Source organism: Coregonus clupeaformis, chromosome 18, assembly GCF_020615455.1.
Source record: "Coregonus clupeaformis isolate EN_2021a chromosome 18, ASM2061545v1, whole genome shotgun sequence".
In the NCBI taxonomy this organism is placed as follows: domain Eukaryota; kingdom Metazoa; phylum Chordata; class Actinopteri; order Salmoniformes; family Salmonidae; genus Coregonus; species Coregonus clupeaformis.
In genome coordinates, this window is record NC_059209.1 from 45,292,788 (window position 1) to 45,320,389 (window position 27,602).

The window sequence follows — 27,602 nt, forward strand, 5'->3', positions numbered from 1 at the left end:
TAACCAAAAAAATTTAAACAAATCAAAATACATTTTATATTTGAGATTCTTCAAAGTAGCCACCCTTTGCCTTGATGACAGCTTTGCACACTCTTGGCATTATCTCAACCAGCTTCATGAGGTAGTCACCTGGAATGCATTTCAATTAACAGGTGTGCCTTGTTTAAAGTTAATTTGTGGAATGTATTTCCTTCTTAATGCATTTGAGCCAATCAGTTGTGTTGTGACAAGGTAGGGGGTGTATACAGAAGATAGCCCTATTTGGTAAAAGACCACGTCTATGTTATGGCCAGAACAGCTCAAATAAGCAACATTTCAAGAACTTTGAAAGTTTCTTCAAGTGCAGTCACAAAAACCATCAAGCTCTATCATGAAACTGGCTCTCATGAGGACCGCCACAGGAAAGGAAAACCCAGAGTTACCTCTGCTGCAGAGGATAAGTTCATTAGAGATACCAGCCTCAGAAATTGCAGCCCAAATAAATGCTTCACAGGTTTCAAGTAGCAGACACATCTCAACATAAACTTTTCAGAGGAGACTGCGTGAATCAGGCCTTCATGGTCGAATTGCTGCTATGAAACCACTACTAAAAGACACCAATACTAAGAAGAGACTTGCTTGGGCCAAGAAATATGCGCAATGGACATTAAAAAATGTTTTGGTTCCAACTGCCGTGTCTTTGTGAGACGCAGAGTAGGTGAACGGATGACCTCCGCATGTGTGGTTCCTACCGTGAAGCATGGAGGAGGAGGTGTGATGGTGTGGGGTTTCTTTGCTGTTGACACTGTCTGTGATTTATTTAGAATTCAAGGCACACTTAACCAGCATGGCTACCACAGCATTCTGCAGCGATACGCCATCCCATCTGGTTTGCGCTTAGTGGGACTATCATTTGTTTTTCAACAGGACAATGACCCAGCACACCTCCAGGCTGTGTAAGAGCTATTTGACCAAGAAGGAGAGTGATGGAGTGCTGCATCAGATGACCTGGCCTCCACATTCACCCGACCTCAACCCAATTGAGATGGTTAGGAATGAGTCGGACAGCAGAGTGAAGGAAAAGCAGTCAACAAATGCTAAGCATATGTGGGAACTCCTTCAAGACTGTTGGAAAAGTATTCCAGGTGAAGCTGGTTGAGATAATGCCATGAGTGTGCAAAGCTGTCATCAAGGCAAAGGGTGGCTATTTGAAGAATCTCAAATATAAAATATATTTGAATTGATATAACACTTTTTTGGTTACGACATGATTCCATATGTGTTATTTCATAGTTTTGATGTCTTCACTATTATTCTACAACATAAGAAATAGTAAAAATAAAGAAAAACCGTTGAATGAGTAGGTGTGTCCAAACTTTTGGGGCTCTGCACCTGCCCTGAATGACAGGTCGCCACTGGGTATGGCTGAGGGGCAAGGCATTTAGTAGCGTCATTGAATCACATGATTATGAAGGAATAAATGTAGGAAAGCATGTACTCTTATTTAAAATGCATGAAGTTCTGTCCTTGTGATGTACTTTTCTATTAATGTGATGTATTATGTCATGCTTTATGTTTTGTGTGAACCCCAGGAAGAGTAGCTACTGCTTTAGCAGTAGCTAACAGGGATCCTAATAAATGTATTTTTTTTTAAAGGCGGAACCACTGAAAACCACCTTTAGATGACTGACAGGAATTTGGTTCTCTTCCTTATTCTCAATACATTCTAAAGGGCTGGTTAAAAATGCTCCTCTACTAAAGTCACTCCCTGCTGTAGAACTTGGAGGATGCTAGTGTCCCATGGTCAAGGGTTGCAAATTCAAGTATTTATGGCAGGGTCTGAGGATGGGAACTACTTTAGCTTTGTTTTGGGCCTCATGTCAAAGTGCGTTTGACACTTCTGTTTTAACACCCTAGATAGTGACAGTGCTGATTGAGAGGGGCAGCAGCCCCTGGATCCGAGTCTGTGCAGCCTTCCGTCACCAGCTAACCTGGACAGTGGGAGAGTAAGATCTCCAACATCACTTCAATCATCAGACAACAGGCTGCTATAAAGCAAGGGTGGAGTTGAATTAGATTAAATTGGATCTTTGAGGAGTAGCCCCCTGAGATTTGATTATGACCCCCCTCCCTCATTCCAGGGTACATTAGATAATATTGGGCGGTCTTCTATGCCAGTGTCTGGAAGTCCACTCCCTTTTAGATGTGTGCCCATCGGCCAGCCATTTAGCTGATTACTTCAGGCTCAACCGGCCAGGCCCTGCTCTGGTCCTGCAGCTGGGAGACCAGGGAATGGCTCCTGTGTAGAGAACAGGTGGAAGGAGAGCTTTTCCAGCATCCAAGATGACAGCGACCAGGCCTGTGTAGGTCAAACACACAAAAGGAACTCTCAGCAGGGCCGGATTAAGAAATCATAGGCCTCTGGGCTTTTTTTTTTCTGGCATGTTTTAGGTCCACTTGTAGAATCTATGCCAAGGCGTATTCAAGCTGTTCTGGCAGCTCATGGTGGCGCAACACCCTTTTAAGACACTTTATGTTGGTGTTTCCTTAATGTTGGCTGATACCTGTACAGTGAGGGAAAAAAGTATTTGATCCCCTGCTGATTTTGTACGTTTGCCCACTGACAAAGACATGATCAGTCCATAATTTTAATGGTAGGTTTATTTGAACAGTGAGAGACAGAATAACAACAAAAAAATCCAGAAAAACGCATGTCAAAAATGTTATAAATTGATTTGCATTTTAATGAGGGAAATAAGTATTTGACCCCCTCTCAATCAGAAAGATTTCTGGCTCCCAGGTGTCTTTTATACAGGTAACGAGCTGAGATTAGGAGCACACTCTTAAAGGGAGTGCTCCTAATCTCAGTTTGTTACCTGTATAAAAGACACCTGTCCACAGAAGCAACCAATCAATCAGATTCCAAACTCTCCACCATGGCCAAGACCAAAGAGCTCTCCAAGGATGTCAGGGACACGATTGTAGACCTACACAAGGCTGGAATGGGCTACAAGACCATCGCCAAGCAGCTTGGTGAGAAGGTGACAACAGTTGGTGCGATTATTCGCAAATGGAAGAAACACAAAAGAACTGTCAATCTCCCTCGGCCTGGGGCTCCATGCAATATCTCACCTCGTGGAGTTGCAATGATCATGAGAACAGTGAGGAATCAGCCCAGAACTACACGGGAGGATCTTGTTAATGATCTCAAGGCAGCTGGGACCATAGTCACCAAGAAAACAATTGGTAACACACTACGCCGTGAAGGACTGAAATCCTGCAGCGCCCGCAAGGTCCCCCTGCTCAAGAAAGCACATATACAGGCCCGTTTGAAGTTTACCAATGAATATCTGAATGATTCAGAGGAGAACTGGGTGAAAGTGTTGTGGTCAGATGAGACCAAAATCGAGCTCTTTGCCATCAACTCAACTCGCCGTGTGTGAAGGAGGAGGAATGATGCCTATGACCCCAAGAACACCATCCCCACCGTCAAACATGGAGGTGGAAACATTATGCTTTGGGGGTGTTTTTCTGCTAAGGGGACAGGACAACTTCACCGCATCAAAGGGACGATGGACGGGGCCATGTACCGTCAAATCTTGGGTGAGAACCTCCTTCCCTCAGCCAGGGCATTGAAAATGGGTCGTGGATGGGTATTCCAGCATGACAATGACCCAAAACACACAGCCAAGGCAACAAAGGAGTGGCTCAAGAAGAAGCACATTAAGGTCCTGGAGTGGCCTAGCCAGTCTCCAGACCTTAATCCCATAGAAAATCTGTGGAGGAAGCTGAAGGTTCGAGTTGCCAAACGTCAGCCTCGAAACCTTAATGACTTGGAGAAGATCTGCAAAGAGGAGTGGGACAAAATCCCTCCTGAGATGTGTGCAAACCTGGTGGCCAACTACAAGAAACGTCTGACCTCTGTGATTGCCAACAAGGGTTTTGCCACCAAGTACTAAGTCATGTTTTGCAGAGGGGTCAAATACTTATTTCCCTCATTAAAATGCAAATCAATTTATAACATTTTTAACATGCGTTTTTCTGGATTTTTGTTGTTGTTATTCTGTCTCTCACTGTTCAAATAAACCTACCATTAAAATTATAGACTGATCATGTCTTTGTCAGTGGGCAAACGTACAAAATCAGCAGGGGATCAAATACTTTTTTCCCTCACTGTATGTGCTTGTCATAAAACTTAATCCACAGTTAGTTTTTATAAACTATTGATCCTCTGTGGCTAAATTATGCTCTCTGGTGTATTTTGAACATTGAGCGCGAGCTCCTGTGGTTGGATAAAAAATTGTAATAATACAAAAAAAATGTTTTGCCTCTTGGACCCCCTATGGCAGGGTTGCCCAACCCTGTTCCTGGAGAGCTACCCTCCTGTAGGTTTTCGCTCCAACCCCAGGTGTTACTAACCTGATTCATCTTATCAACCTGCTAATTATTAGAATCAGGTGAGCTAGATTAGGGTTGGAGCAAAAACCTACAGGACGGTAGCTCTCCAGGAACAAGGTTGGGCAGTCCTGCCCTACGGTCTTGGGCATAGCCCCTGACTCACACAATTGACCAGTCACATTTATTTATTACGCAGTAAAAAAAACATATTTTATTAGTCAGTTACCCAATCAAGGCAGGGCCCACCAGTTACCCACGTGGGCCCCCTACCTCCTCTCCTCCCCCCATCTGATGATTAGCAGAGCGGCAGCAGGCAGAAGCAGGCTGTCTATACTCATTGAGAGTGGGCTCCTGAGTCTTCCTGTTGTTGGCGGTTGCAGTGAAAAAATATGAAATATATACTGTATATATAATATATACTGTATATATTTCCTTAATACATTTTTCTTAAAGTAAAAAAGAAATGAGAATGTTATTTTTTATATTTTCTCATTCAATTACCTACAGTATATGCTGTCACTGAGTCTAAAATCCAGCAAAACTAGGGGCCCTATTCAATGGAATTGTAACGTTTCCGGGAGGCAATTTATTTAACATGGTAAACACAGTTCAGTTCATGTATCAAAACATTATTTATTGTAGTGCAATAACATTAATTCAGACCCAGTTTTGATTGATTCAACTTTACCAGAGGTGTAAAGCCTTCAGCTCTGTTTATGTCCTTGCCTGTTTGCCAAAGTTTACAGAAGGCAACAGGGAGCAGACATGTTCTACAAATATGCACACAATCCAGTCTTTCTACTCCTCTGGCAACAGCAGGCCCTGTTTAAATGTAGCTCCTGCACTAAAGTTCTCGAAAACCAGCGTTTTCAGACCACCTTCTATTTCTGAGGGGAATAACATCCAGTCCTGGCTTAACTTGGTTTCATTATCGAGGAAGTGGGTTCTAGGGCCAAGGGAAGTTTAATTGCTTTCCAAATAAATCCCACTAAATAGAGCTGTATCCAAATTCCTCATCTTGTGGAGTCCTCCTCTAGTTTTCACATAAGGAGAAGATAGTTTCAAAGAGAGAGACAGAGAGAAAGAGAAAGCAAGAGAGAGGAGAGAGAGAGAGAGGGCGATAGAGAGAGAGAGAGCGAGAGAGGAACATTCTTTGAGGGGAATAGCACATGTCTTTAGAGTGAAGTTACCTTTTTCAGTGAATCATCCGTATTGTTTACACTTTCAGGTATGCAGATGTATACAGAAATAATCAAAATGTGGGATTTGTGAAAATCAATCCATTCATCTACTGTATAGTAACATTGTGAATGAGATGAGTTGCCACTATCTGTAAAAGGCTTTGAAACCTTGAGAAAAGCGTATATAGTGCAAATTACATTTTGATCTGTGTTTTTTAAGTACATATAACATGGGTAGCAAAGTTGCATTATTGTTCAGCAATATGTTTATTATTCTCAACACAGTTCAAGAGTAGATTTGTACCCATTACAATTGCTCGCTCTTTGATGTGTTTATCACATCAAAGAGCAAGCAATTCTCCAATACAAGCCGACACATGAAAACATATCAAAAAGGAATGAGAAAGCCTTTAATATTCCTCCATTTCCCTCAATGCCACATAAGGTTTTCATTAGCTCGCTCATTGGCAAATGCGAGACACCATCAACTTTTTAGAGTGATTGTGTGTCTTTCCCAAAATCTGGCAAAGATATAATCAGATAGGCCGCCATGATTAGCTATGATTATCTGTGTGCCATCGGAAATGAATCAAAAAAATCTAATCAAATTGTATTTGTCACATGCACTGAATACAACAGGTGTAGACCTTACAGTGAAATGCTTACTTACAAGCCCTTAACCAACAATGCAGTTTTAAGAAAAATAAGTGTTCAGTAAAAAAAAGATAAGTCAAAAGAAAAAAAGAAAAAGAAAAAAGAAAAATAACAAATAATTAAAGAGCAGCAGTAAAATAGCGGTAGCGAGGCTATATACAGGGGGTACCGGTACAGAGTCAATGTGCGGGGGCACAGGTTATTCGAGGTCATTGAGGTAATATGTAAATGTAGGTAGAGGTAAAGTGACTATGCATAGATAATAAACAGAGAGTAGCAGCAGCGTAAAAAGAGGACAATGCAAATAGTCCGGGTAGCCATTTGATTAGCTGTTCAGGAGTCTTATGGCTTGGGGGTAGAAGCTGTTAAGAAGCCTTTTGGACCTAGACTTGGCGCTCCGGTACCGCTTGCTGTGCGGTAGCAGAGAGAACAGTCTATGACTAGGGTGGCTGGAGTCTTTGGCAATTTTGAGGGCCTTCCTCTGACACTGCCTAGTATAGAGGTCCTGGATGGCAGGAAGTTTGGCCCCAGTGATATACTGGGTCGTACGCACTACCCTCTGTAGTGCCTTGCAGTTGAGGCAGAGCAGTTGCCATACCAGGCGGTGATGCATCCAGTCAGGATGCTCTCGATGGTGCAGCTGTATAACTTTTTGAGGATCTGAGGACCCATGCCAAATCTTTTCAGTCTCTTGAGGGGGAATAGGCTTTGTCGTGCCCTCTTCACGACTTTCTTGTTGTGTTTGGACCACGATAGTTTGTTGGTGATGTGGACACCAAGAAACTTGAAGCTCTCAACCTGCTCCACTACAGCCCCGTCGATGAGAATGGGGGCGTGCTCGGTCCTCCTTTTCCTGTAGTCCACAATCATCTCCTTTGTCTTGATCACGTTGAGAGAGAGGTTGTTATCCTGGCTCCACACGGCCAGGTCTCTGACCTCCTCCCTATAGGCTGTCTCATCATTGTTGGTGATCAGGCCTACCACTGTTGTGTCGTCAGCAAACTTAATGATGGTGTTGGAGTCGTGCCTGGCCATGCAGTCATGGGTGAACATGGAGTACAGGAGGGGACTGAGCACGCACCCCTGAGGGGTCCCCGAGTTGAGGATCAGCGTGGCAGATGTGGTTACCTACCCTTACCACCTGGGGGCGGCACGTCTGGAAGTCCAGGATCCAGTTGCTGAGGGAGGTGTTTAGTCCCAGGGTCCTTAGCTTAGTGATGAGCTTTGAGGGCACTATGGTGTTGAACGCTGAGCTGTAGTCAACAAATAGCATTCTCACGTACGTGTTCCTTTTGTCCAGGTGGGAAAGGGCAGTGTGGAGTGCAATAGAGATTGCATCATCTCATCTGTGGATCTGTTGGGGCGGTATGCAAATTGGAGTGGGTCTAGGGTTTCTGGGATAATGGTGTTGATGTGAGCCATGACCAGCCTTTCAAAGCACTTCATGGCTACAGACGTAAGTTCTACGGGTCGGTAGTCATTTAGGCAGGTTATCTTAGTGTTCTTGGGCACATGGACTATGGTCTGGTTGAAATATGTTGGTATTACAGACTCAGTCAGGGACAGGTTGAAAATGTCAGTGAAGACACTTGCCAGTTGGCCTTGTGAACGTTGACCTGTGTAAAGGTCTTACTCACAACGGCTACGGAGAGTGTGATCACACAGTCGTCCAGAACCGACTCACTTATGTGGCATATTATTATTTATTTTCCATGGGACCCATAATATTTTTTTCCAAAATATCTGCCCATATCCTCCAATGGCCAAACAACTTGATGTAGCAGGCGTAAATAAAATGCCTGAAACTAGATGCCCTACATACTGGTCTTGACGAGAAGAAAAATAACTGTCGGGGGAGGTTCTCTTCTGCACTGTTCAACCAATCCAGTAAACGTGGAGGAGGAGTTAAGCTGGAGTGTTGCCTTGTTAACGTCCAAAGCGAAAGTCGTGTCACAGGCTCTCTTTCCATTTAACCTGAAAACCGGAACATCAGGTTGTTGGGGCCGCGGCAGAGGCTAACAGCCAAAGGACATCCCAACTCTGTGCATCACAGCAACATGAGGTGTTATCGCATGTACTGTATGCTGAAGTCACAATCACAACACAATGTGGAAGGACATTCTTGTCACTGAAGGTTAACGGCTCACTTGGCCTGGTTAGCCAGCATGACATTCACCCCCTCTCTCTCCCCTAGTGCAGCGTGCCGTCAGCTGCAATGAGCTCCAGATGTGGCCTGGCACCCGTCCAGTTACGGCACTGGATGTGGTTTGAAGAGCGCAATGGAAACACCGCCTACCAGCAGGGCCCAATGAAAGAGCCTCTTCACACTTACTACACTTTTCATAAAAATACCGTTGACTACACATATTACTCAAATGTAAACTTGCGTACTTGCTATGTCTCGACAGTTGCCCCCCTTGAAGCAGGGCAGTGTAAACAGAATTGTCTTGTTGAGCTAACACTCCTACAGTATAAATGTTAATAGCAGAGCAATGTTTTTGTAACAGCTGAAATGTAGACATTTTCCTCATATTTGAGACTTGTTTTATTCAGTGGCGTAGCGCAGTTCCCCCCCCCCCACACAAGGTCCGAGCAAGGGCCCCCCCCCCAACAATTTTTATTGATTTATTTTTGGGGGGATTCTTTTTTTTTGCCATGGGGCAGAGAGAAAAATCGGCAGTTCCCTTTCAGTCGGTCACTCTGTATAACATACTATGGGATGTCAACAACCAATCATATTCACCTGAAGAAAACAAAAAACGCCCAACGGGTCAATGAATGCAGAGTGTGCCCTCGAAAGCCCTGCTATAACACCGGGGCTTGCATTAATTTCCTAAATTCTTTGCTCTTCAGCTCACCTGAAGGAGAACGTGTCACGCAATTTACGACTTAGGTGTCTGTTAGTGGGGAGAGAGTACTCGTCCCCCTAGATGTTGCGAGGTTTGGGTCTCATTATCAGTTTTTGTGTTTGCTAAAAGCGAACTAATTTCTGCTCTGCTTGTGTAGCTAATGCTTCCTTGCTTGGGTAGGATTTGTATTTGCTAAAAGCCTACCACTTCTGCTCTGCTTGTGCTTCCTTGCTTGAGTAAGATGGCTAGTGGTAAGAGTAAGCTCAAAACGGCTAACCAACCGTATTTGAACCTCCGACCATGCCCTAAGGGGTTCCCATGGGCCAGGTGATCACGACTGTGTGTGGGATACTTGGAAAGGGGGGTTTGGTTGACAACGCTAAGGGTGCTGCATATCAATTACCTGGAGCTACTGGCTGTTTTGCTGGCGCTGAGGCATTTTCTTCTGATATTGATGGCCCACCATGTGTTGGTAAGGTCTGACAACAGGATGTCGGTGGTGTACATCAACAGGCAGGGGGAGACGTGGTCTCTATCTCTCTTGAACTTTGCCCTTTATCTGCTCATAGGGAGCAGTGCGCATTTCCTGTTGCAGAATCTGTGGGTTTGGCCCCTGAAAGGCTGAAATTCACGGCTAGGGGTTTACCCTCGAACATGATTACGACTATACAGCCAGCACAAGCAACCTCTACGAGGGGGTTGAATACGTATAAGTGATGCGTTTGAGGGTTGGTGTCAGATTAAAGGAGCTTCTTCTTTTCAGAGCTCTTTGGTGGACATTTTGATGTTCTTGCAAGAGCTTTTTGAGCCTGGCTTTTCTTTTTTTACATTGAAAGTTTATGTGGCAGCCATATTGCCGTGTCATATAGGGATTGATGGCTCTACCCCGGGGTCTCATCCTCTGGTGGTGCGGTTCCTGAAAGGCTTCCGTCGGCTCAGACCAGTGTTTAAGCCTATCGTACCGACCTGGGACCTGGCTTTGGTCTTGGGCTCGGTTTCACAAAAGCATCTTAAGGCTAAGTTCATCATTAGAACCTTCGTAGGAGCATCTTTAAATTTCTGAGCCGTTTCCCAAAACCGTCCTTATTAACGTTGCAATTGCTTGTAATATAATGCCTGCCTCAGACCACTCGTAGAACAGATAAGTGAGTTGTTAGATCACAGTTTGCCCTCCCGTGTCACTTTACTCACAGAAAATCTCTGCTAAACATAGAATGAAGATGTTTATCTGTCTCTCTGTGACCACCGAAAACGTATTTGTTGAATATAAATAGACTAAAAAGTTCACAATGTTATAAACAAGCGAAGCAAGGACATATTTATTTGTATGAAAACCGAGATAACCAAATTATATAATATCTAGATTATTAGGCTGAATATTGACATCACTTTCATGTACACTGAGTGTACAAAACATTAAGGATACCTGCTCTTTCTATGACATAGACTGACAAGGTGAATCCAGGTAAAAGCTATGATCCCTTATTGATGTCACTTATTGATGTCACAGGTTAAATAAGGATGTTTAAGCCTTGAGACAATTGAGACATGGATTACAGTGAGGGAAAAAAGTATTTGATCCCCTGCTGATTTTGTATGTTTGCCCACTGACAAAGACATGATCAGTCTATAATGTTAATGGTAGGTTTATTTGAACAGTGAGAGACAGAATAACAACAACAAAAATCCAGAGAAACGCATGTCAAAAATGTTATAAATTGATTTGCATTTTAATGAGGGAAATAAGTATTTGACCCCTCTGCAAAACATGACTTAGTACTTGGTGGCAAAACCCTTGTTGGCAATCACAGAGGTCAGACGTTTTTTTGTAGTTGGATACCAGGTTTGCACACATCTCAGGAGGGATTTTGTCCCACTCCTCTTTGCAGATCTTCTCGAAGTCATTAAGGTTTCGAGGCTGACATTTGGCAACTCGAACCTTCAGCTCCCTCCACAGATTTTCTATGTGATTAAGGTCTGGAGACTGGCTAGGCCACTCCAGGACCTTAATGTGCTTCTTCTTGAGCCACTCCTTTGTTGCCTTGTCCGTGTGTTTTGGGTCATTGTCATGCTGGAATACCCATCCACGACCCATTTTCAATGCCCTGGCTGAGGGAAGGAGGTTCTTACCCAAGAGTTGACGGTACATGGCCCCGTCCATCGTCCCTTTGATGCGGTGAAGTTGTCCTGTCCCCTTAGCAGAAAAACACCCACAAAGCATAATGTTTCCACCTCCATGTTTGACGGTGGGGATGGTGTTCTTGAGGTCATAGGCAGCATTCCTCCTCCTCCAAACATGGCGAGTTGAGTTGATGCCAAAGAGCTCGATTTTGGTCTCATCTGACCACAACACTTTCAACCAGTTCTCCTCTGAATCATTCAGATGTTCACTGGCAAACTTCAGACGGGCCTGTATATGTGCTTTCTTGAGCAGGGGGACCTTGCGGGTGCTGCAGGATTTCAGTCCTTCACGGCGTAGTGTGTTACCAATTGTTTTCTTGGTGACTATGGTCCCAGCTGCCTTGAGATCATTGACAAGATCCTCCCGTGTAGTTCTGGGCTGATTCCTCACTGTTCTCATGATCATTGCAACTCCACGAGGTGAGATCTTGCATGGAGCCCCAGGCAGAGGGAGATTGACAGTTATTTTGTGTTTCTTCCATTTGCGAATAATCGCACCAACTGTTGTCACCTTCTCACCAAGCTGCTTGCCGATGGTTTTGTAGCCCATTCCAGCCTTGTGTAGGTCTACAATCTTGTCCCTGACATCCTTGGAGAGCTCTTTGGTCTTGGCCATGGTGGAGAGTTTGGAATCTGATTGACTGATTGCTTCTGTGTACAGGTTCTTTTATACAGGTAACAAACTGAGATTAGGAGCACTCCCTTTAAGAGTGTGCTCCTAATCTCAGCTCGTTACCTGTATAAAAGACACCTGGGAGCCAGAAATCTTTCTGATTGAGAGGGGGTCAAATACTTATTTCCCTCATTAAAATGCAAATCAATTTATAACATTTTTGACATGCGTTTTTCTGGATTTTGTTGTTGTTATTCTGTCTCTCACTGTTCAAATAAACCTACCATTACAATTATAGACTGATCATTTCTTTGTCAGTGGGCAAACGTACAAAATCAGCAGGGGATCAAATACTTTTTTCCCTCACTGTATGTATATGTGCCATTCAGAGGGTGAAGGGGCAAGACAAAAGATTGAAGTGCCTTTGAACGGGGTATGGTCCACCACCGAAAGGACATCCAGCCAACTTGACACAACTGTGGGAAGCATTGGAGTCAACATTAGCCATCATCTCTGTGGAACGCTTTCGACACCTTGTAGAGTCTATGCCCCGATGAATTGAGGCTGTTCTGAGGGCAAAAGGGGGGCGGGTGCAACCCAATATTAGGAAGGTGTCCTTAATGTTCTGTACACTCAGTGTATGTGCAATAAATAGACCTATCTAGTATTAAGCCATTAGGCTACATCTGAGCCGCTTCAATATTAGTATCTATTAGGCCTATATCTAAAAGCTCACACATTTCACTGTAGCCTAACCAATAACATAAAGGTCAACATATTAGGTATATGGCAACATTGCTTAACTTGCTACTTCATGTTTAATTATTTAAATTATTTAATTGTAGAATATCTGTAGGCCTACCTGAAGCTCAATTCCTGCCTGCCATTACCCTACAATGATTTGTTGAGCAATTTCGAAAACCTTTGTCATCATATCCTATTTTTAGGTCACATTGATATTTTCAAAAGCGACTGACTTTGGCTTCATTCATTCTTGCTCACAGTTTAGACAAACTGAATGCAGAATTTACATAATCAAACATTAAATACAAAATAGCACGAGAAAACCCTTAGAATACATAACACGGCAAACATATAATACAAACACTTAAATACACAATAGGCTAAAGAACATTTATTCTCTTGATGGAAAAACTGTATTTTGTCAAATTAAAAATAATTAAAGAAGATGAATTTGAACAGCCATAAATAATTTAAGAGCTACAGACAACTCTTTATAGCATATATTCTGGAATCATTTTCAGCATGTGACAGCTCCTGCAATGACACAGTTAAAGATGCACTAAGCAGAAATCTCTCCGCCATTTCCTGGTTGCTAAAATTCTAATAGTTTGCCTAATTTCAGTTTATGTGACAAAACAAGCAAGTATAGTGTAGAGAATCATTGTACCATCTAAACCGCTGTTTAATATATTTTCCATAACCAAAAATATTGTATATTCAGCTGTTTGAAGCTGGTGTACAAAACCGAAAGTAAAAGACGCAAAAACTAAACTTAAAAAAGCATAGAAATAGCACACATAGAACATATCTACCGCTTCTTAGACTTGCTTTCGATGAGTATGACAGATCTATACTGTAACTCACATTTCTATATGCATTTTGTTGGGGTCACGCAAAATAAATTTCACAAAGCTTGTGAGCCCCCCCGCCCTGCAGGGGCTTCTGGGGTGTGTGCTACGCAGGTGGTTTTATTTAATTTTTACCTGAAATTGCAGTAACAACCTGTTACATTCTGAAATTGTTGCAGTAGCTGCCGGCTGCACTGAGCCATGTAAAACTATGGAAGTCAACCCCCACCACCAAAACCATGTAAAATGTAGATCATACAAACAGGATATGTTTTTTTATTTGTAATATTGTGTGGTGATTTCAGAGGTGGCACCACAGGTCCTAGAGTGGTGGGGGGAATTGTTTTCCTGGGGCCCAGAGTTTTTCCTGATCTGGTAGTAGGCTAACCTAACCAACTCTGGACCCTAGTTGTAGCGTATGACATAGTAATAAACCAGCTGTAAAAAACAGTTATATATGGGCTATGACATGGGCTATGATAGGAGCAGATAATTTTTTTATCACGTGATATGTTTTTATTTTTTTTACTCTAGGGAGGATGAAAACATTAAAAGCCTTTACACAAACAAAGAGACAACTGCGATTGCACAAAAATGTACAACAAAACTAACAGGGCTGAGCTCGCTGTATGCAGGGTTGCATCGTGGAGGCCTTTGCATCTGTAAATAAAAAGATACTCATACAGTATGTCATCACTATTGTGTTGATTGATTAATTCCAGTCAATATTTTTTTATTAAAAAGGCCTAGGAAGCTTAGCCACCCAAAGTGTGAATATAAATCAAATTTGATCACATTCACATTTTCTCAGAACACAAATAAATGGGCTATTTTAGGCTATAAATACATAGCTTAGGCTATGAAAACATGATGTTATATTTCCCCTGGCCCAGATGGGATCAGAGCTCATTGGCTTCTCCAGGCTATCTGCAGCTGTGGTTGTTATCAGTAGGCTACAGTTGATCAGACTGAAGCACAGACTAATTGTGACAAATCATGACGCATTTTACTTTATTTTTTTGGGTGGCAGGTATGAGCTTCCATATAAAACAGCTTGTCGTGGTAAATTCAATTATACCTACGTTTTCAGTCGCAATTTGCTTTTACCACATGCAATGACTTGCATGATATTTATAAAGACGAAACCTGGTTTGTTGTAATGTTATAAGGTAGGCCTACTGTGCTTTTATATTTGTGTGAGAGGGTTAACCATTCATTTTTGATAGGCAAACATTACTTGATAAAGACATGCTGTTATAGCAACACTGTGCTTTTATCTTGAAGCTAAAATGTTATGTGTAGCCTACAGATGAGAAAATAAACCCTTTTATTTGTCTGCACATATGCTTGTGAATTGTTGAATTATTCAAGAGTGTAATATGGTTTGGTTGCATATTTCAATAGTGTAATATGTTTTAGAAGAAAAGTTTGTCATTGTTGAATAGTTTGTGCTTACTGGCTAGTGGCTACTGTGATATTTAAAGTCAATTTGAGCTGCTGAGGAAGATTAGAGTGACGCATTGCCAGCCACAACGAAAGTTAAGGCAAGGATGTAATGTGAATTGAATAGTAGAATCAAAGACAGTATGTGGTATAAATCTTGTTCGCCACCCCGCTCCTCAGACAGTCCTTCATATCCCGTAGTGGTAAGAAAAGGGTCCAAGTTCCCCAGACTCCAGTATGTGGTTTATGTAATGTGTCCATATTTACACTGAGCCTCTTGGGAGAGAACAGCAGAGCAGGGAAGATAATTACAGAAAGACCACTAGGTAGGGACAGGATAAAATGAAAGAATTAGAGCCAAAACAAAGCTCAAAGTAAGCTAGAAGTAGACTATAGGAAGCAGAGGAAGGGCATGAAGGTGGAGACTAGAGATTGGGGAGGGTGAAGGTGGTGTGCCAGATTGAGAGAGAAAGTGATAGTTAGCATCACATTAGGAACGCCATGAGGTGACATCTAGTCAGCCTGAACAGACAGCAGACAGAGCAGAGGCATAATGTTGAGCCTCCCACACTTCACAGCTGTTACTGTAGGCATTGCGTCAAACACCTTCAAGCCATCCAGCCTCCTCTTCATGAGTAATATCACATCAAGGACCTCGGAGAACTGTCCCGTTTAAAAAAGAAGCTGTTCTTAATAATGGAACCAGTCAATTATCTAATATATACACAACCGGTCAAAAGTTTTAGAACACCTACTCATTCAAGGGTTTTTCTTTATTTTTACTATTTTCTACAATGTAGAATAATAGTGAAGACATCAAAACTATGAAATAACACATATGGAGTCATGTAGTAACCAAAAAAGTGTAAAACAAATATTTTATATTTGAGATTCTTCAAAATAGCCACCCTTTGCCTTGATGACAGCTTTGCACACTCTTGGCATACTCTCAACCAGCTTCACCAGGAATGCTTTTCCAACAGTCTTGAAGGAGTTCCCACATACGCTGAGCACTTGTTGGCTGCTTTTCCTTCATTCTGCTGTCCGACTCATCCCAAACCATCTCAATTTGGTTGAGGTCGGGGGATTGTGGAGGCCAGGTCATCTGATGCAGCACTCCATCACTCTCCTTCTTGGTCAAATAGCCCTTACACAGCCTGGAGGTGTGCTGGGTCATTGTCCTGTTGAAAAACAAATGATAGTCCCACTAAGCGCAAACCAGATGGGATGGCGTATCGCTGCAGAATGCTGTGGTAGCCATGCTGGTTAAGTGTGCCTTGAATTCTAAATAAATCACAGACAGTGTCAACCCAATTGAGATGATTGAACTCCTTCAAGACTGTTGGAAAAGCATTTCAGGTGAAGCTGGTTGAGAGAATGCCAAGAGTGTGCAAAGCTGTCATCAAGGCAAAGGGTGGCTACTTTGAAGAATCTCAAATATAAAATATATTTTGATTTGTTTAACACTTTTTTTGTTTACTACATGATTCCATGTGTGTTATTTCATAGTTTTGATGTCTTCACTATTATTCTACAATGTAGAAAATAGTTTTTTTTTAATAAAGAAAAACCCTTGAATGAGTAGGTGTGTCCAAACTTTTGACTGGTACTGATATATATATATATATATATATATATATATATATATATACACACACACACACACACTATATAGATATGTTTTATTGTCACATACACTGGATAGGTGCAGTGAAAGGTGTTGTAAAGATGGTAGTAATATTAAGAGAATATGTTTGGAGTTTTTTATTTATTCAGTTTAATTAATACTAACAAGAGAGAGACAGCAAAAAGTTGAACTCCAAACCATATATTTAGCTAATTATTGAAAGGCAAGGATGTTGGCCAAGTTGCTACTGCCATGACTGTAAGTCGCTTTGGATAAAAGCGTCTGCTAAATGGCATATTATTATTATTATTATTAAGTCCAGACATATAAGATGTAATTTTTCCTCTGGTGTCCGTAACCACAAATGTTATAGACTTGATCCAATAAAACAAGATCCATTATCAAGACAATAAATCCATTCATTTACACATTATACAAGTCTTACACATCGTAACTGAACAGACAAAATGTTGAGAGGTTTTTCATTATATAAATAATGTATTTGTTGTCAAACTAAAGCCAACTAATTTGCTTGATTAATCCTATTTTTGTTGAGGCTGGTGCTATTTCCTTTGTCCAAGGAAAATCCATAGGCTGCAGAATTACTTACACTCTACAACACACTCATACACATTTCAGTCTCACACCATATGGAATGCACTCCCACCATATGTAAAGCCTCTTCAGCTTCACAACCTTCTATGAAAAAACAGAAGAACAAGAAGCAAACTACTGCCAGATTCATTTTTTACCCAGTCATCAGTTTTCCAGTACATCTTTTTCACAGACGTGCACTTGCTCTATGGCTCAAAGCAGCTAGTACAGACAAACAGGCGTCTGCTACTGCAGTTATCCAAGGGTCATCCAGACCTAACAAATTCAGGGCCAGGATGTCAGGATCAGCGTGCCATGGCATTTTGTGAGAGTGAACGTTCAGAGACAAAGTAAACCAATTGCTGGTATACTTGCTCCCCCTGCTGGTTGAGAAAGAAATACAACAGATAACATCAATCTCTTACCAGCCAGTTTAGGTGGGGACCTTAAGAAAACAAACACAGACATGCTGAACTCAAGTGACTGCCTCACTGATAAGCTTCTAGTAAACCAGATAGGTAAAGTGTTGTGTTGACTTTGGTTAAGCTGGGTGTCCCTGTGTTATTGTGGGGGTTCCAGGAGCTTCTTCAGATGTCCATCTGGTGCTAGCTGGTAAGGTACCTGGGACTTCTTGTTTGTGTGGCTCCGGAGGGAGGGACAGCACTGGAGAAGGAGTCTGCAGACCTCTTCATGGCCCTGCTCTGCAGCCTGCTCCATTCGTCAACACATACCATTGTAAGTGATACAATTACAGCAGGGATGGGCAACATTGATGGGGGTGTGGGCCACAAAAGATCTGAACTCATCACGAGGGGCCGCAGTGGCTCGCGGGTCTGTGTACCCACATCCATACCCACACATGCAGTCAGAGCCAGCCCTAAGTTACATTTAGTTGGCACTGAGAGAATTTCTTTTTTTTTTTTACAGCAAATTTCGTGCAATTCTACATATTTTGCCATATTTGCAGTTCTTAATATGATATCTGAGTGAGAGTGACTAATAAATTCAATGGCAGCCCCCCAGTCGGTAATAGCTGGATAGACAAACTTTTTTTCATATTTTAAATTGTTTTAATTTTATATTTTAGTATTTATTTTTTTGTTATTTTTTTTGTACTTTTTTTTTTAGGGGGTAGATCAGCTTTAATATTGCAGACAGATTGTAACTTCCATCAATGTTAATTGTCTGCATCACTTCCAATCCCCCATATGTTTTTTTTTCAGCAAATAAATAAATATATACAGTGAGGGAAAAAAGTATTTGATCCTCTGCTGATTTTGTACGTTTGCCCACTGACAAAGACATGATCAGTCTATAATTTTAGTGGTAGGTTTATTTGAACAGTGAGAGACAGAATAACAAAACAAAAAATCCAGAAAAACGCATGTAAAAAATGTTATGAATTGATTTGCATTTTAATGAGGGAAATAAGTATTTGACCCCCTCTCAATCAGAAAGATTTCTGGCTCCCAGGTGTCTTTTATACAGGTAACGAGCTGAGATTAGGAGCACACTCTTAAAGGGAGTGCTCCTAATCTCAGTTTGTTACCTGTATAAAAGACACCTGTCCACAGAAGCAATCAATCAATCAGATTCCAAACTCTCCACCATGGCCAAGACCAAAGAGCTCTCCAAGGATGTCAGGGACAAGATTGTAGACCTACACAAGGCTGGAATGGGCTACAAGACCATCGCCAAGCAGCTTGGTGAGAAGGTGACAACAGTTGGTGTGATTATTCGCAAATGGAAGAAACACAAAAGACCTGTCAATCTCCCTCGGCCTGGGGCTCCATGCAAGATCTCACCTCGTGGAGTTGAAATGATCATGAGAACGGTGAGGAATCAGCCCAGAACTACACGGGAGGATCTTGTCAATGATCTCAAGGCAGCTGGGACCATAGTCACCAAGAAAACAATTGGTAACACACTACGCCGTGAAGGACTGAAATCCTGCATCGCCCGCAAGGTCCCCCTGCTCAAGAAAGCACATATACAGGCCCGTCTGAAGTTTGCCAATGAACATCTGAATGATTCAGAGGAGAACTGGGTGAAAGTGTTGTGGTCAGATGAGACCAAAATCGAGCTCTTTGGCATCAACTCAACTCGCCGTGTTTGGAGGAGGAGGAATGCTGCCTATGACCCCAAGAACACCATCCCCACCGTCAAGCAAACTACTTCCCTCAGCCAGGGCATTGAAAATGGGTCGTGGATGGGTTTTCCAGCATGGCAATGACCCAAAACACACGGCCAAGGCAACAAAGGAGTGGCTCAATAAGAAGCACGTTAAGGTCCTGGAGTGGCCTAGCCAGTCTCCAGACCTTAATCCCATAGAAAATCTGTGGAGGGAGCTGAAGGTTCGAGTTGCCATACGTCAGCCTCGAAACCTTAATGACTTGGAGAAGATCTGCAAAGAGGAGTGGAACAAAATCCCTCCTGAGATGTGTGCAAACCTGGTGGCCAACTACAAGAAACGTCTGACCTCTGTGATTGCCAACAAGGGTTTTGCCACCAAGTACTAAGTCATGTTTTGCAGAAGGGTCAAATACTTATTTCCCTCATTAAAATGCAAATCAATTTATAACATTTTTGACATGCGTTTTTCTGGATTTTGTTGTTGTTATTCTGTCTCTCACTGTTCAAATAAACCTACCATCAAAATTATAGACTGATCATGTCTTTGTCAGTGGGCAAACGTACAAAATCAGCAGGGGATCAAATACTTTTTTCCCCTCACTGTATATATTGTGACGTCACGAGAGGCTACACAGCTTTTAGCGGGATTGCTCAAGTAGTGCAAGGAGACCAGGTTCAACCAAAACAAGGATTTTATTAAAGGTCTTGGGAAACTAACGAAAGTATAACACAATTCTGTTCTCTGGTGGCTCTTTAAGGGTTAACAGTTCAGGGATGTCTCTTCCACATCCAAAATCATAACTCTCCCTCGCTCAAATAACTTTTCCCCAGTCTTACTGTATTCCCCGTTGCAGCTAGTGGCCAACCCAGCAAAACGTCCTTCCAAATGTCCCACACGTATTTCCACAGGTGCATATATCCCAAGGTGAGTATTTCCCAAAGGTAAGTATCTCCAAATCCTTATATTCCTCATGGAAGTGGACGTGCAGCACTCTTGTCCTCCAGAGAGCCCAGGTTGGAGACCGTGTCTCTTCCCCTTCAACAAACCTTCAGCTCATCAGCTCCTGATTGGTTTCAGCTGCGTGGGAAGATTGGCCATAGAGGGTTGGAGTTCCCGACCATACCAGCAGATGGAGCCATAGCTGTCTGGGTTTGCAGCCATCTCAGGGGGATGTAACGTCCCTCCAGGACACAGCCTCTCGTGACATCACACATCCCCCTCCCTCGGGACCGACGTCCTCGTCGGGGTAAAGGCAGCGAAGAAGGCATCACGCCGGGAGAGGGCGTCCGCATTGCCGTGGTGCTTGCCAGCCTGCTCTCTCTTCAACTCCTCCACCTCTAGGACCAGGGACTCAGCCTCCTGTTGTCTCTCCTTGAGTTTCTTACTGAACGCATCAGCCTTGGTTTTAGCAGAGTTTAGCTTCTGTTGAGCAGCTTTCAGTTCCTTCTCTCTCTCTGCCTCCGCATTCTTCATCTTGTTCTCCAACACCTTGTACTTCTCCTCTGCCTTCTTCTGGACCTCCTTACTACTGCGCAGGGTCTCCTCACACTCCTCGATGGTCCTGCGCAGCCTCTCCAGCTCCTCCTGTTGCTTATGGAAGGAGCTCTGTTGGAGTTTAGCCTGGAGGATATCTAACTCTTCTGTCTTCATGTCTAACTGTTGCTTTAACAAACGATACCTCTCAGCGGTCCCCTTCCAGACCAGACAGTTCTTTGTCCAGATTCTGTAGCTCCGTCTCTGTGTCGGTCTGGGCACCTGCCATCCCTATCAGAGCCCGGGCGGGAGTGAGTAACTCGGAGGATTGCACCGGAGCCTTCCCAGGATGAGTCTTGCCTCTCCGTTTCCGAGGTACTCGGGTTATCCTCTCCTGAGACTCTCTCCAGAGTGGGTAAAAGGCTGGGCAGTCTCATCCAATTAGGACAGGGACGGGGAGGGAATCAACCACCCCCGCCGTCGTGTGTATGGTTCCCCGTGTGCTGGTCATTGTAAGTTCAGTAATGGGGTATTCTCTGGTGTCCCCATGGACACAGGAAACTGGGAGGACTTTCCCCGGGGTCAGACACGTTGGGCCCACCAAATCCTTACGCACCAGGGTGGCCCGGCTACCAGAATCCAGTAAGGCCTCCACATCATGGTGATTCACAGTTACCGGGCAGGTGGGGGGTCGATCTGGGCCGCCATCTACGACTCCCAAGAGCGAGGCAAAACGGTGTGTGGGTGCTGAGCTGGAGGACTCCGCAGTGGGCATAGGTTCATCGGCTGGTTTCCCACACTGCCAGGAGATATGTCCCATCTCCCCACACCGGTAACACTGTCGAGTTTCCCCCTCCTGGTGTACTCTTCTTGGACCCGCCTGGTTTCTGGCTCCCCCTGGAGCCGGGATAAGTCCTGACGTGGCTGGGTTCGAGACCTTGGGGTCCTTTGGACGGGTTCTTCCCATTTGTGGTGGGGCCGCACTCCTGGGGTCTTTTCGGAAGCATTCAGCATCTCCGCTGTGGCCTGGTACTTTTCCACAGCTTCCACGGTCAGATCAGCCGTGGTCAAGGCCTGTTGACTGATGAACCGTTTTGCCTCATAAGGCAGGGCGCGTAGGTAACGATCCACCACAACGGCCTCCACCACCGCCGCTGCTGTATTCCTCTGCGGATCCAGCCATTTCCTTGCGATTCGGACAAGTTCATGCATCTGCGCCCGAGGAGGTTGGTCTGGTTGGAAGGTCCAGCTGTGAAAGCGCTGGGCCATACCAAACTTTGTGAGTCCATATCTGCTGAGGATCTCAGACTTCAGGGCATCATAGTCAGTAACCTGGTCAGGGCCCAGGTCCCGGACAGCATTCAGCGATTCCCCGGTTAGAAAGGGGGCTAACAGACCAACCCACTGTTGCTTGGGCCAGGCTTCCCTAGTGGCCGTGGCCTCAAATGCATGCAGGTATGCCTCAATGTCATCGGTAGCTCCCATCTTAGATATAAAGTCACTTGCCTTTATTGGGCGGGTATTTTGGACAACCCTCTGTCTCTGCAACTGCAATTCCTCTGCCTTCAGAAGGTTGGCTTTCTTTTGCTCCTCCAAGAGAGCCACGTTTGCTTGCATCTGGGCTTGCTGGCCAGCAACAAGGGCTTTCAATATGTCCTCCATTTCAGTCGGCGGGGAGCCTACGGCCAACTTGGAAAACTGGGTGATCAAACCTTCGGTATCCTCCTCTGACATGCACTATTAACGCTTGAGCGTGCCCGTATTCTCCACCATCTGTGACGTCACGAGAGGCTACACAGCTTTTAGCGGGATTGCTCAAGTAGTGCAAGGAGACCAGGTTCAACCAAAACAAGGATTTTATTAAAGGTCTTGGGAAACTAACGAAAGTATAACACAATTCTGTTCTCTGGTGGCTCTTTAAGGGTTAACAGTTCAGGGATGTCTCTTCCACATCCAAAATCATAACTCTCCCTCGCTCAAATAACTTTTCCCCAGTCTTACTGTATTCCCCGTTGCAGCTAGTGGCCAACCCAGCAAAACGTCCTTCCAAATGTCCCACACGTATTTCCACAGGTGCATATATCCCAAGGTGAGTATTTCCCAAAGGTAAGTATCTCCAAATCCTTATATTCCTCATGGAAGTGGACGTGCAGCACTCTTGTCCTCCAGAGAGCCCAGGTTGGAGACCGTGTCTCTTCCCTTCAACAAACCTTCAGCTCATCAGCTCCTGATTGGTTTCAGCTGCGTGGGAAGATTGGCCATAGAGGGTTGGAGTTCCCGACCATACCAGCAGATGGAGCCATAGCTGTCTGGGTTTGCAGCCATCTCAGGGGGATGTAACGTCCCTCCAGGACACAGCCTCTCGTGACATCACAATATATATATACAGTGGCTTGCGAAAGTATTCACCCCCCTTGGCATTTTTCCTATTTTGTTGCCTTACAACCTGGAATTAAAATAGATTTTTTGGGGGGGTTGTATCTTTTGATTTACACAACATGCCTATCACTTTGAAGATGCTAAATATTTTTTCTTGTGAAACAAAAAAGAAATAAGACTAAAAAACTGAAAACTTCGGCGTGCATAACTATTCACCCCTCCCCCCAAAGTCAATACTTTGTAGAGCCACCTTTTGCAGCAATTACAGCTGCAAGTCTCTTGGGGTATGTCTCTATAAGCTTGCCACATCTAGCCACTGGGATTTTTGCCCATTCTTCAAGGCAAAACTGCTCCAGCTTCTTCAAGTTGGATGGGTTCCGCTGGCGTACAACAATCTTTAAGTCATACCACATATTCTCAATTGGATTGAGGTCTGGGCTTTGACTAGGCCATTCCAAGACATTTAAATGTTTCCCCTTAAACCACTCAAGTGTTGCTTTAGCAGTATGCTTAGGGTAATTGTCCTGCTGGAAGGTAAACTATCCCAGTCTCAAATCTCTGGAAGACAAACAGGTTTCCCTCAAGAATTTCCTTGTATTTAGCGCCATCCATTATTCCTTCAATAATGACCAGTTTCCCAGTCCCTGCCGATGAAAAACATCCCCACAGCATGATGCTGCCACCACGCTTCACTGTGGGGATGGTGTTCTCGGGGTGATGAGAGGTGTTGGGTTTGCGCCAGACATAGCGTTTTCCTTGATGGCCAAAAAGCTAAATTATAGTCTCATCTGACCAGAGTACCTTCTTCCATATGTTTGGGGAGTCTCCAACATGCCTTTTGGCGAACACCAAACGTGTTTGCTTATTTTTTTCTGGCCACTCTTCCGTAAAGCCCAGCTCTGTGGAGTGTACGGCTTAAAGTGGTCCTATGGACAGATACTTCAATCTCCGCTGTGGAGCTTTGCAGCTCCTTCAGGGTTATCTTTGGTCTCTTTGTTGCCTCTCTGATTAATGCCCTCCTTGCCTGGTCCGTGAGTTTTGGTGGGCAGCCCTCTCTTGGCAGGTTTGTTGTGGTGCCATATTCTTTCCATTTTTTAATAATGGATTTAATGCTGCTCTGTGGGATGTTCAAGTTTCTGATATTTTTTTATAACCCAACCCTGATTTGTACTTCTCCACAACTTTGTCCCTGACCTGTTGTTTGGAGAGTTCCGTGGTCTTCATGGTGCCGCTTGCTTGGTGGTGCCCCTTGCTTAGTGGTGTTGCAGACTCTGGGGCATTTCAGAACAGGTGTATATACAGTGGGGAGAACAAGTATTTGATACACTGCCGATTTTGCAGGTTTTCCTACTTACAAAGCATGTAGAGGTCTGTAATTTTTATCATAGGTACACTTCAACTGTGAGAGACAGAATCTAATAAAAAAAAATCCAGAAAATCACATTGTATGATTTTTAGGTAATTAAGTGGCATTTTATATCCACATCATCATCAGACCATTTTATTGGTAAACTACACGGTAATGTAAAATCTTTAATTTTTTATGATCCAATAAGTAAGATAGTAGATGTATCATAATTTGGTTGTAATCCAGAGAGGTTAGAAAATGTATCTAGAGCCTCGATGAGGCTGTGGAGGGATTCAAGTTGTGGATTTAAAATAAAATATGAATCATAAGTGTACAATGATACCTTTATTTTTAACCCCCGGATTTCTAATCCCTTGATATTATTGTTGGATCTGATTTTAATAGCTAACATTTCGATGGCCATAATAAATAGATATGCCGATAGTGGACAACCTTGTTTTACACCTCTTGACCGTTTAAAACTTTCTGAGAAATAGCCATTATTTACTATTTTACACCTAGGGTTACTATACATGATTTTAACCCATTTTATAAGAGATTCTCCAAAAAAAACTCCAGTCTTACTTTATCAAAAGCCTTTTCAAAGTCAGCTATGAGTAGCAGGCCTGGTTTTCCTGATTTTTCATAGTGTTCTATTGTTTCCAGTATTTGCCTTAGATTATCTCCAATGTTTCATCCATGTAAAAAAACATGTCTGATTACAATGAATAATGTCAGACAATACCTTTTTAATTCTATGCGCTATACATTTTGCTAGAATTATTGCATCACAACACTGAAGTGTAAGGGGCCTCCAATTTTTTAAAATGGACAGGATCTTTATATTTTCCACTTGTATCCTGTTTCAGTAATAATGAAATCAGACCTGTTTCTTGAGTGTCTGATAATCTACCATTTACATAGGAGTGGTTAAAACATGCTAATAACGGTCCTCTGAGCATATCAAAAAAGGTTTGGTATACTTCAACTGGTATGCCATCCAACCCTGGAGTTTTCCCGGACTTAAAGTCTTTAATTGCATCCAGAAGTTCCTCCTCTGTAATTTCACCTTCACATTATTATTTCTGTATGGCTGTTAATTTTACATTATCAATAGAAAAACAATCCATACAATTAGCTTCAGGTAGAGGAGATGGAGGCGACTGAAACAAAAACATATGCTTAAAGTACTTTGCTTCTTCCTTCAAAATATCATTTGGTGAATCATGGGTAGCATTTCTATGTTGAAGATTAAAAAATAATTTGGTGCATTTCCCCCCATATTCCATCCAGTTTACTTTATTTTTATAATATATTACACTTGATCTTTCTTGAATAAGTTCCTCCATTTCTTTTAGTTTTTTCTCTAATTTATTCTGAGCCTCTATGTTACTGTTTTTATTGCTATCTATCTGTTCTGTTAGACCTTCTATTTCCTTTGTTAGTATGGACTCTTTTGACCTAAATTGCTTTTGTTTTCGAGATGAGTACTGAATTGCATGGCCTCTAAAGGCACATTTAAAAGTGTCCCATACAATAAGGGGATTTGCTGTACCTATGCTATGATAGAACTATTAAGTTATAAATTCCTCTGTCCTAGTTAAAAACAAGTTTTCATCCAATAGGCTTTGATTAAATTTCCAATATCCTCGCCCACGTGGAAATTCAGTAAGAGTAATGTATATGCCAATTATATGATGGTCCGACCGCATTCTGTCCCCTATCAACACTTTTTAAACTTTTGGTGGCAACGAGAATGACATAAGAAAGAAGTCAAGACGACTAGCTTGATTGAGTCTCCGCCATGTAGGTACATGTCAACTATGACAGACAAAATGAGAAAATAAATTCCAGAAAATCACATTGTAGGATTTTTAATGAATTTATTTGCAAATTATGGTGGAAAATAAGTATTTGGTCAATAACAAAAGTTTCTCAATACTTTGTTATATACCCTTTGTTGGCAATGACACAGGTCAAACGTTTTCTGTAAGACTTCACAAGGTTTTCACACACTGTTGCTGGTATTTTGGCCCATTCCTCCATGCAGATCTCCTCTAGAGCAGTGATGTTTTGGGGCTGTCGCTGGGCAACACGGACTTTCAACTCCCTCCAAAGATTTTATATGGGGTTGAGATCTGGAGACTGGCTAGGCCACTCCAGGACCTTGAAATGCTTCTTACGAAGCCACTCCTTCGTTGCCCGGGCGGTGTGTTTGGGATCATTGTCATGCTGAAAGACCCAGCCACGTTTGGAAGGAGGTTTTCACTCAAAATCTCACGATACATGGCCCCATTCATTCTTTCCTTTACACGGATCAGTCGTCCTGGTCCCTTTGCAGAAAAACAGCCCCAAAGCATGATGTTTCCACCCCCATGCTTCACAGTAGGTATGGTGTTCTTTGGATGCAACTCAGCATTCTTTGTCCTCCAAACACGACGAGTTGAGTTTTTACCAAAAAGTTATATTTTGGTTTCATCTGACCATATGACATTCTCCCAATCCTCTTCTGGATCATCCAAATGCACTCTAGCAAACTTCAGACGGGCCTGGACATGTACTGGCTTAAGCAGGGGGACACGTCTGGCACTGCAGGATATAAGTCCCTGGCGGCATAGGTGTTACTGATGGTAGGCTTTGTTACTTTGGTCCCAGCTCTCTGCAGGTCATTCACTAGGTCCCCCCGTGTGGTTCTGGGATTTTTGCTCACCGTTCTTGTGATCATTTTGACCCCACAGGGTGAGATCTTGCGTGGAGCCCCAGATCGAGGGAGATTATCAGTGGTCTTGTATGTCTTCCATTTCCTAATAATTGCTCCCACAGTTGATTTCTTCAAACCAAGCTGCTTACCTATTGCAGATTCAGTCTTCCCAGCCTGGTGCAGGTCTACAATTTTGTTTCTGGTGTCCTTTGACAGCTCTTTGATGTTGGCCATAGTGGAGTTTGGAGTGTGACAGTTTGAGGTTGTGGACATGTGTCTTTTATACTGATAGCAAGTTCAAACAGGTGCCATTAATACAGGTAACGAGTGGAGGACAGAGGAGCCTCTTAAAGAAGAAGTTACAGGTCTGTAAGAGCCAGAAATCTTGCTTGTTTGTAGGTGACCAAATACTTATTTTCCACCATAATTTGCAAATAAATTCATTAAAAATCCTAC

At 43.1% G+C, this 27,602-nt stretch overlaps 1 protein-coding gene across 2 annotated transcripts in view; it reads right to left on the minus strand.

Moving 5' to 3' along the window:
- Window positions 1-1,338: 1,338 nt before the first annotated feature.
- The window catches only part of ankrd39 (ankyrin repeat domain 39), a 28,986-nt gene continuing 2,722 nt past the window's right edge, over window positions 1,339-27,602 (minus strand). Inside the window, exon 4 of one of the 2 annotated variants that reach the window (XM_041836167.2) lies at window positions 1,339-2,338. In XM_041836167.2, coding sequence (XP_041692101.1) covers window positions 2,225-2,338 — 114 coding nt within the window. In that variant the 3' untranslated portion in view covers window positions 1,339-2,224. Of the gene's footprint in view, window positions 2,339-16,610; window positions 17,820-27,602 lie in introns of those variants that run through there. The other variant, XM_041836166.2, reaches the window with a different exon arrangement.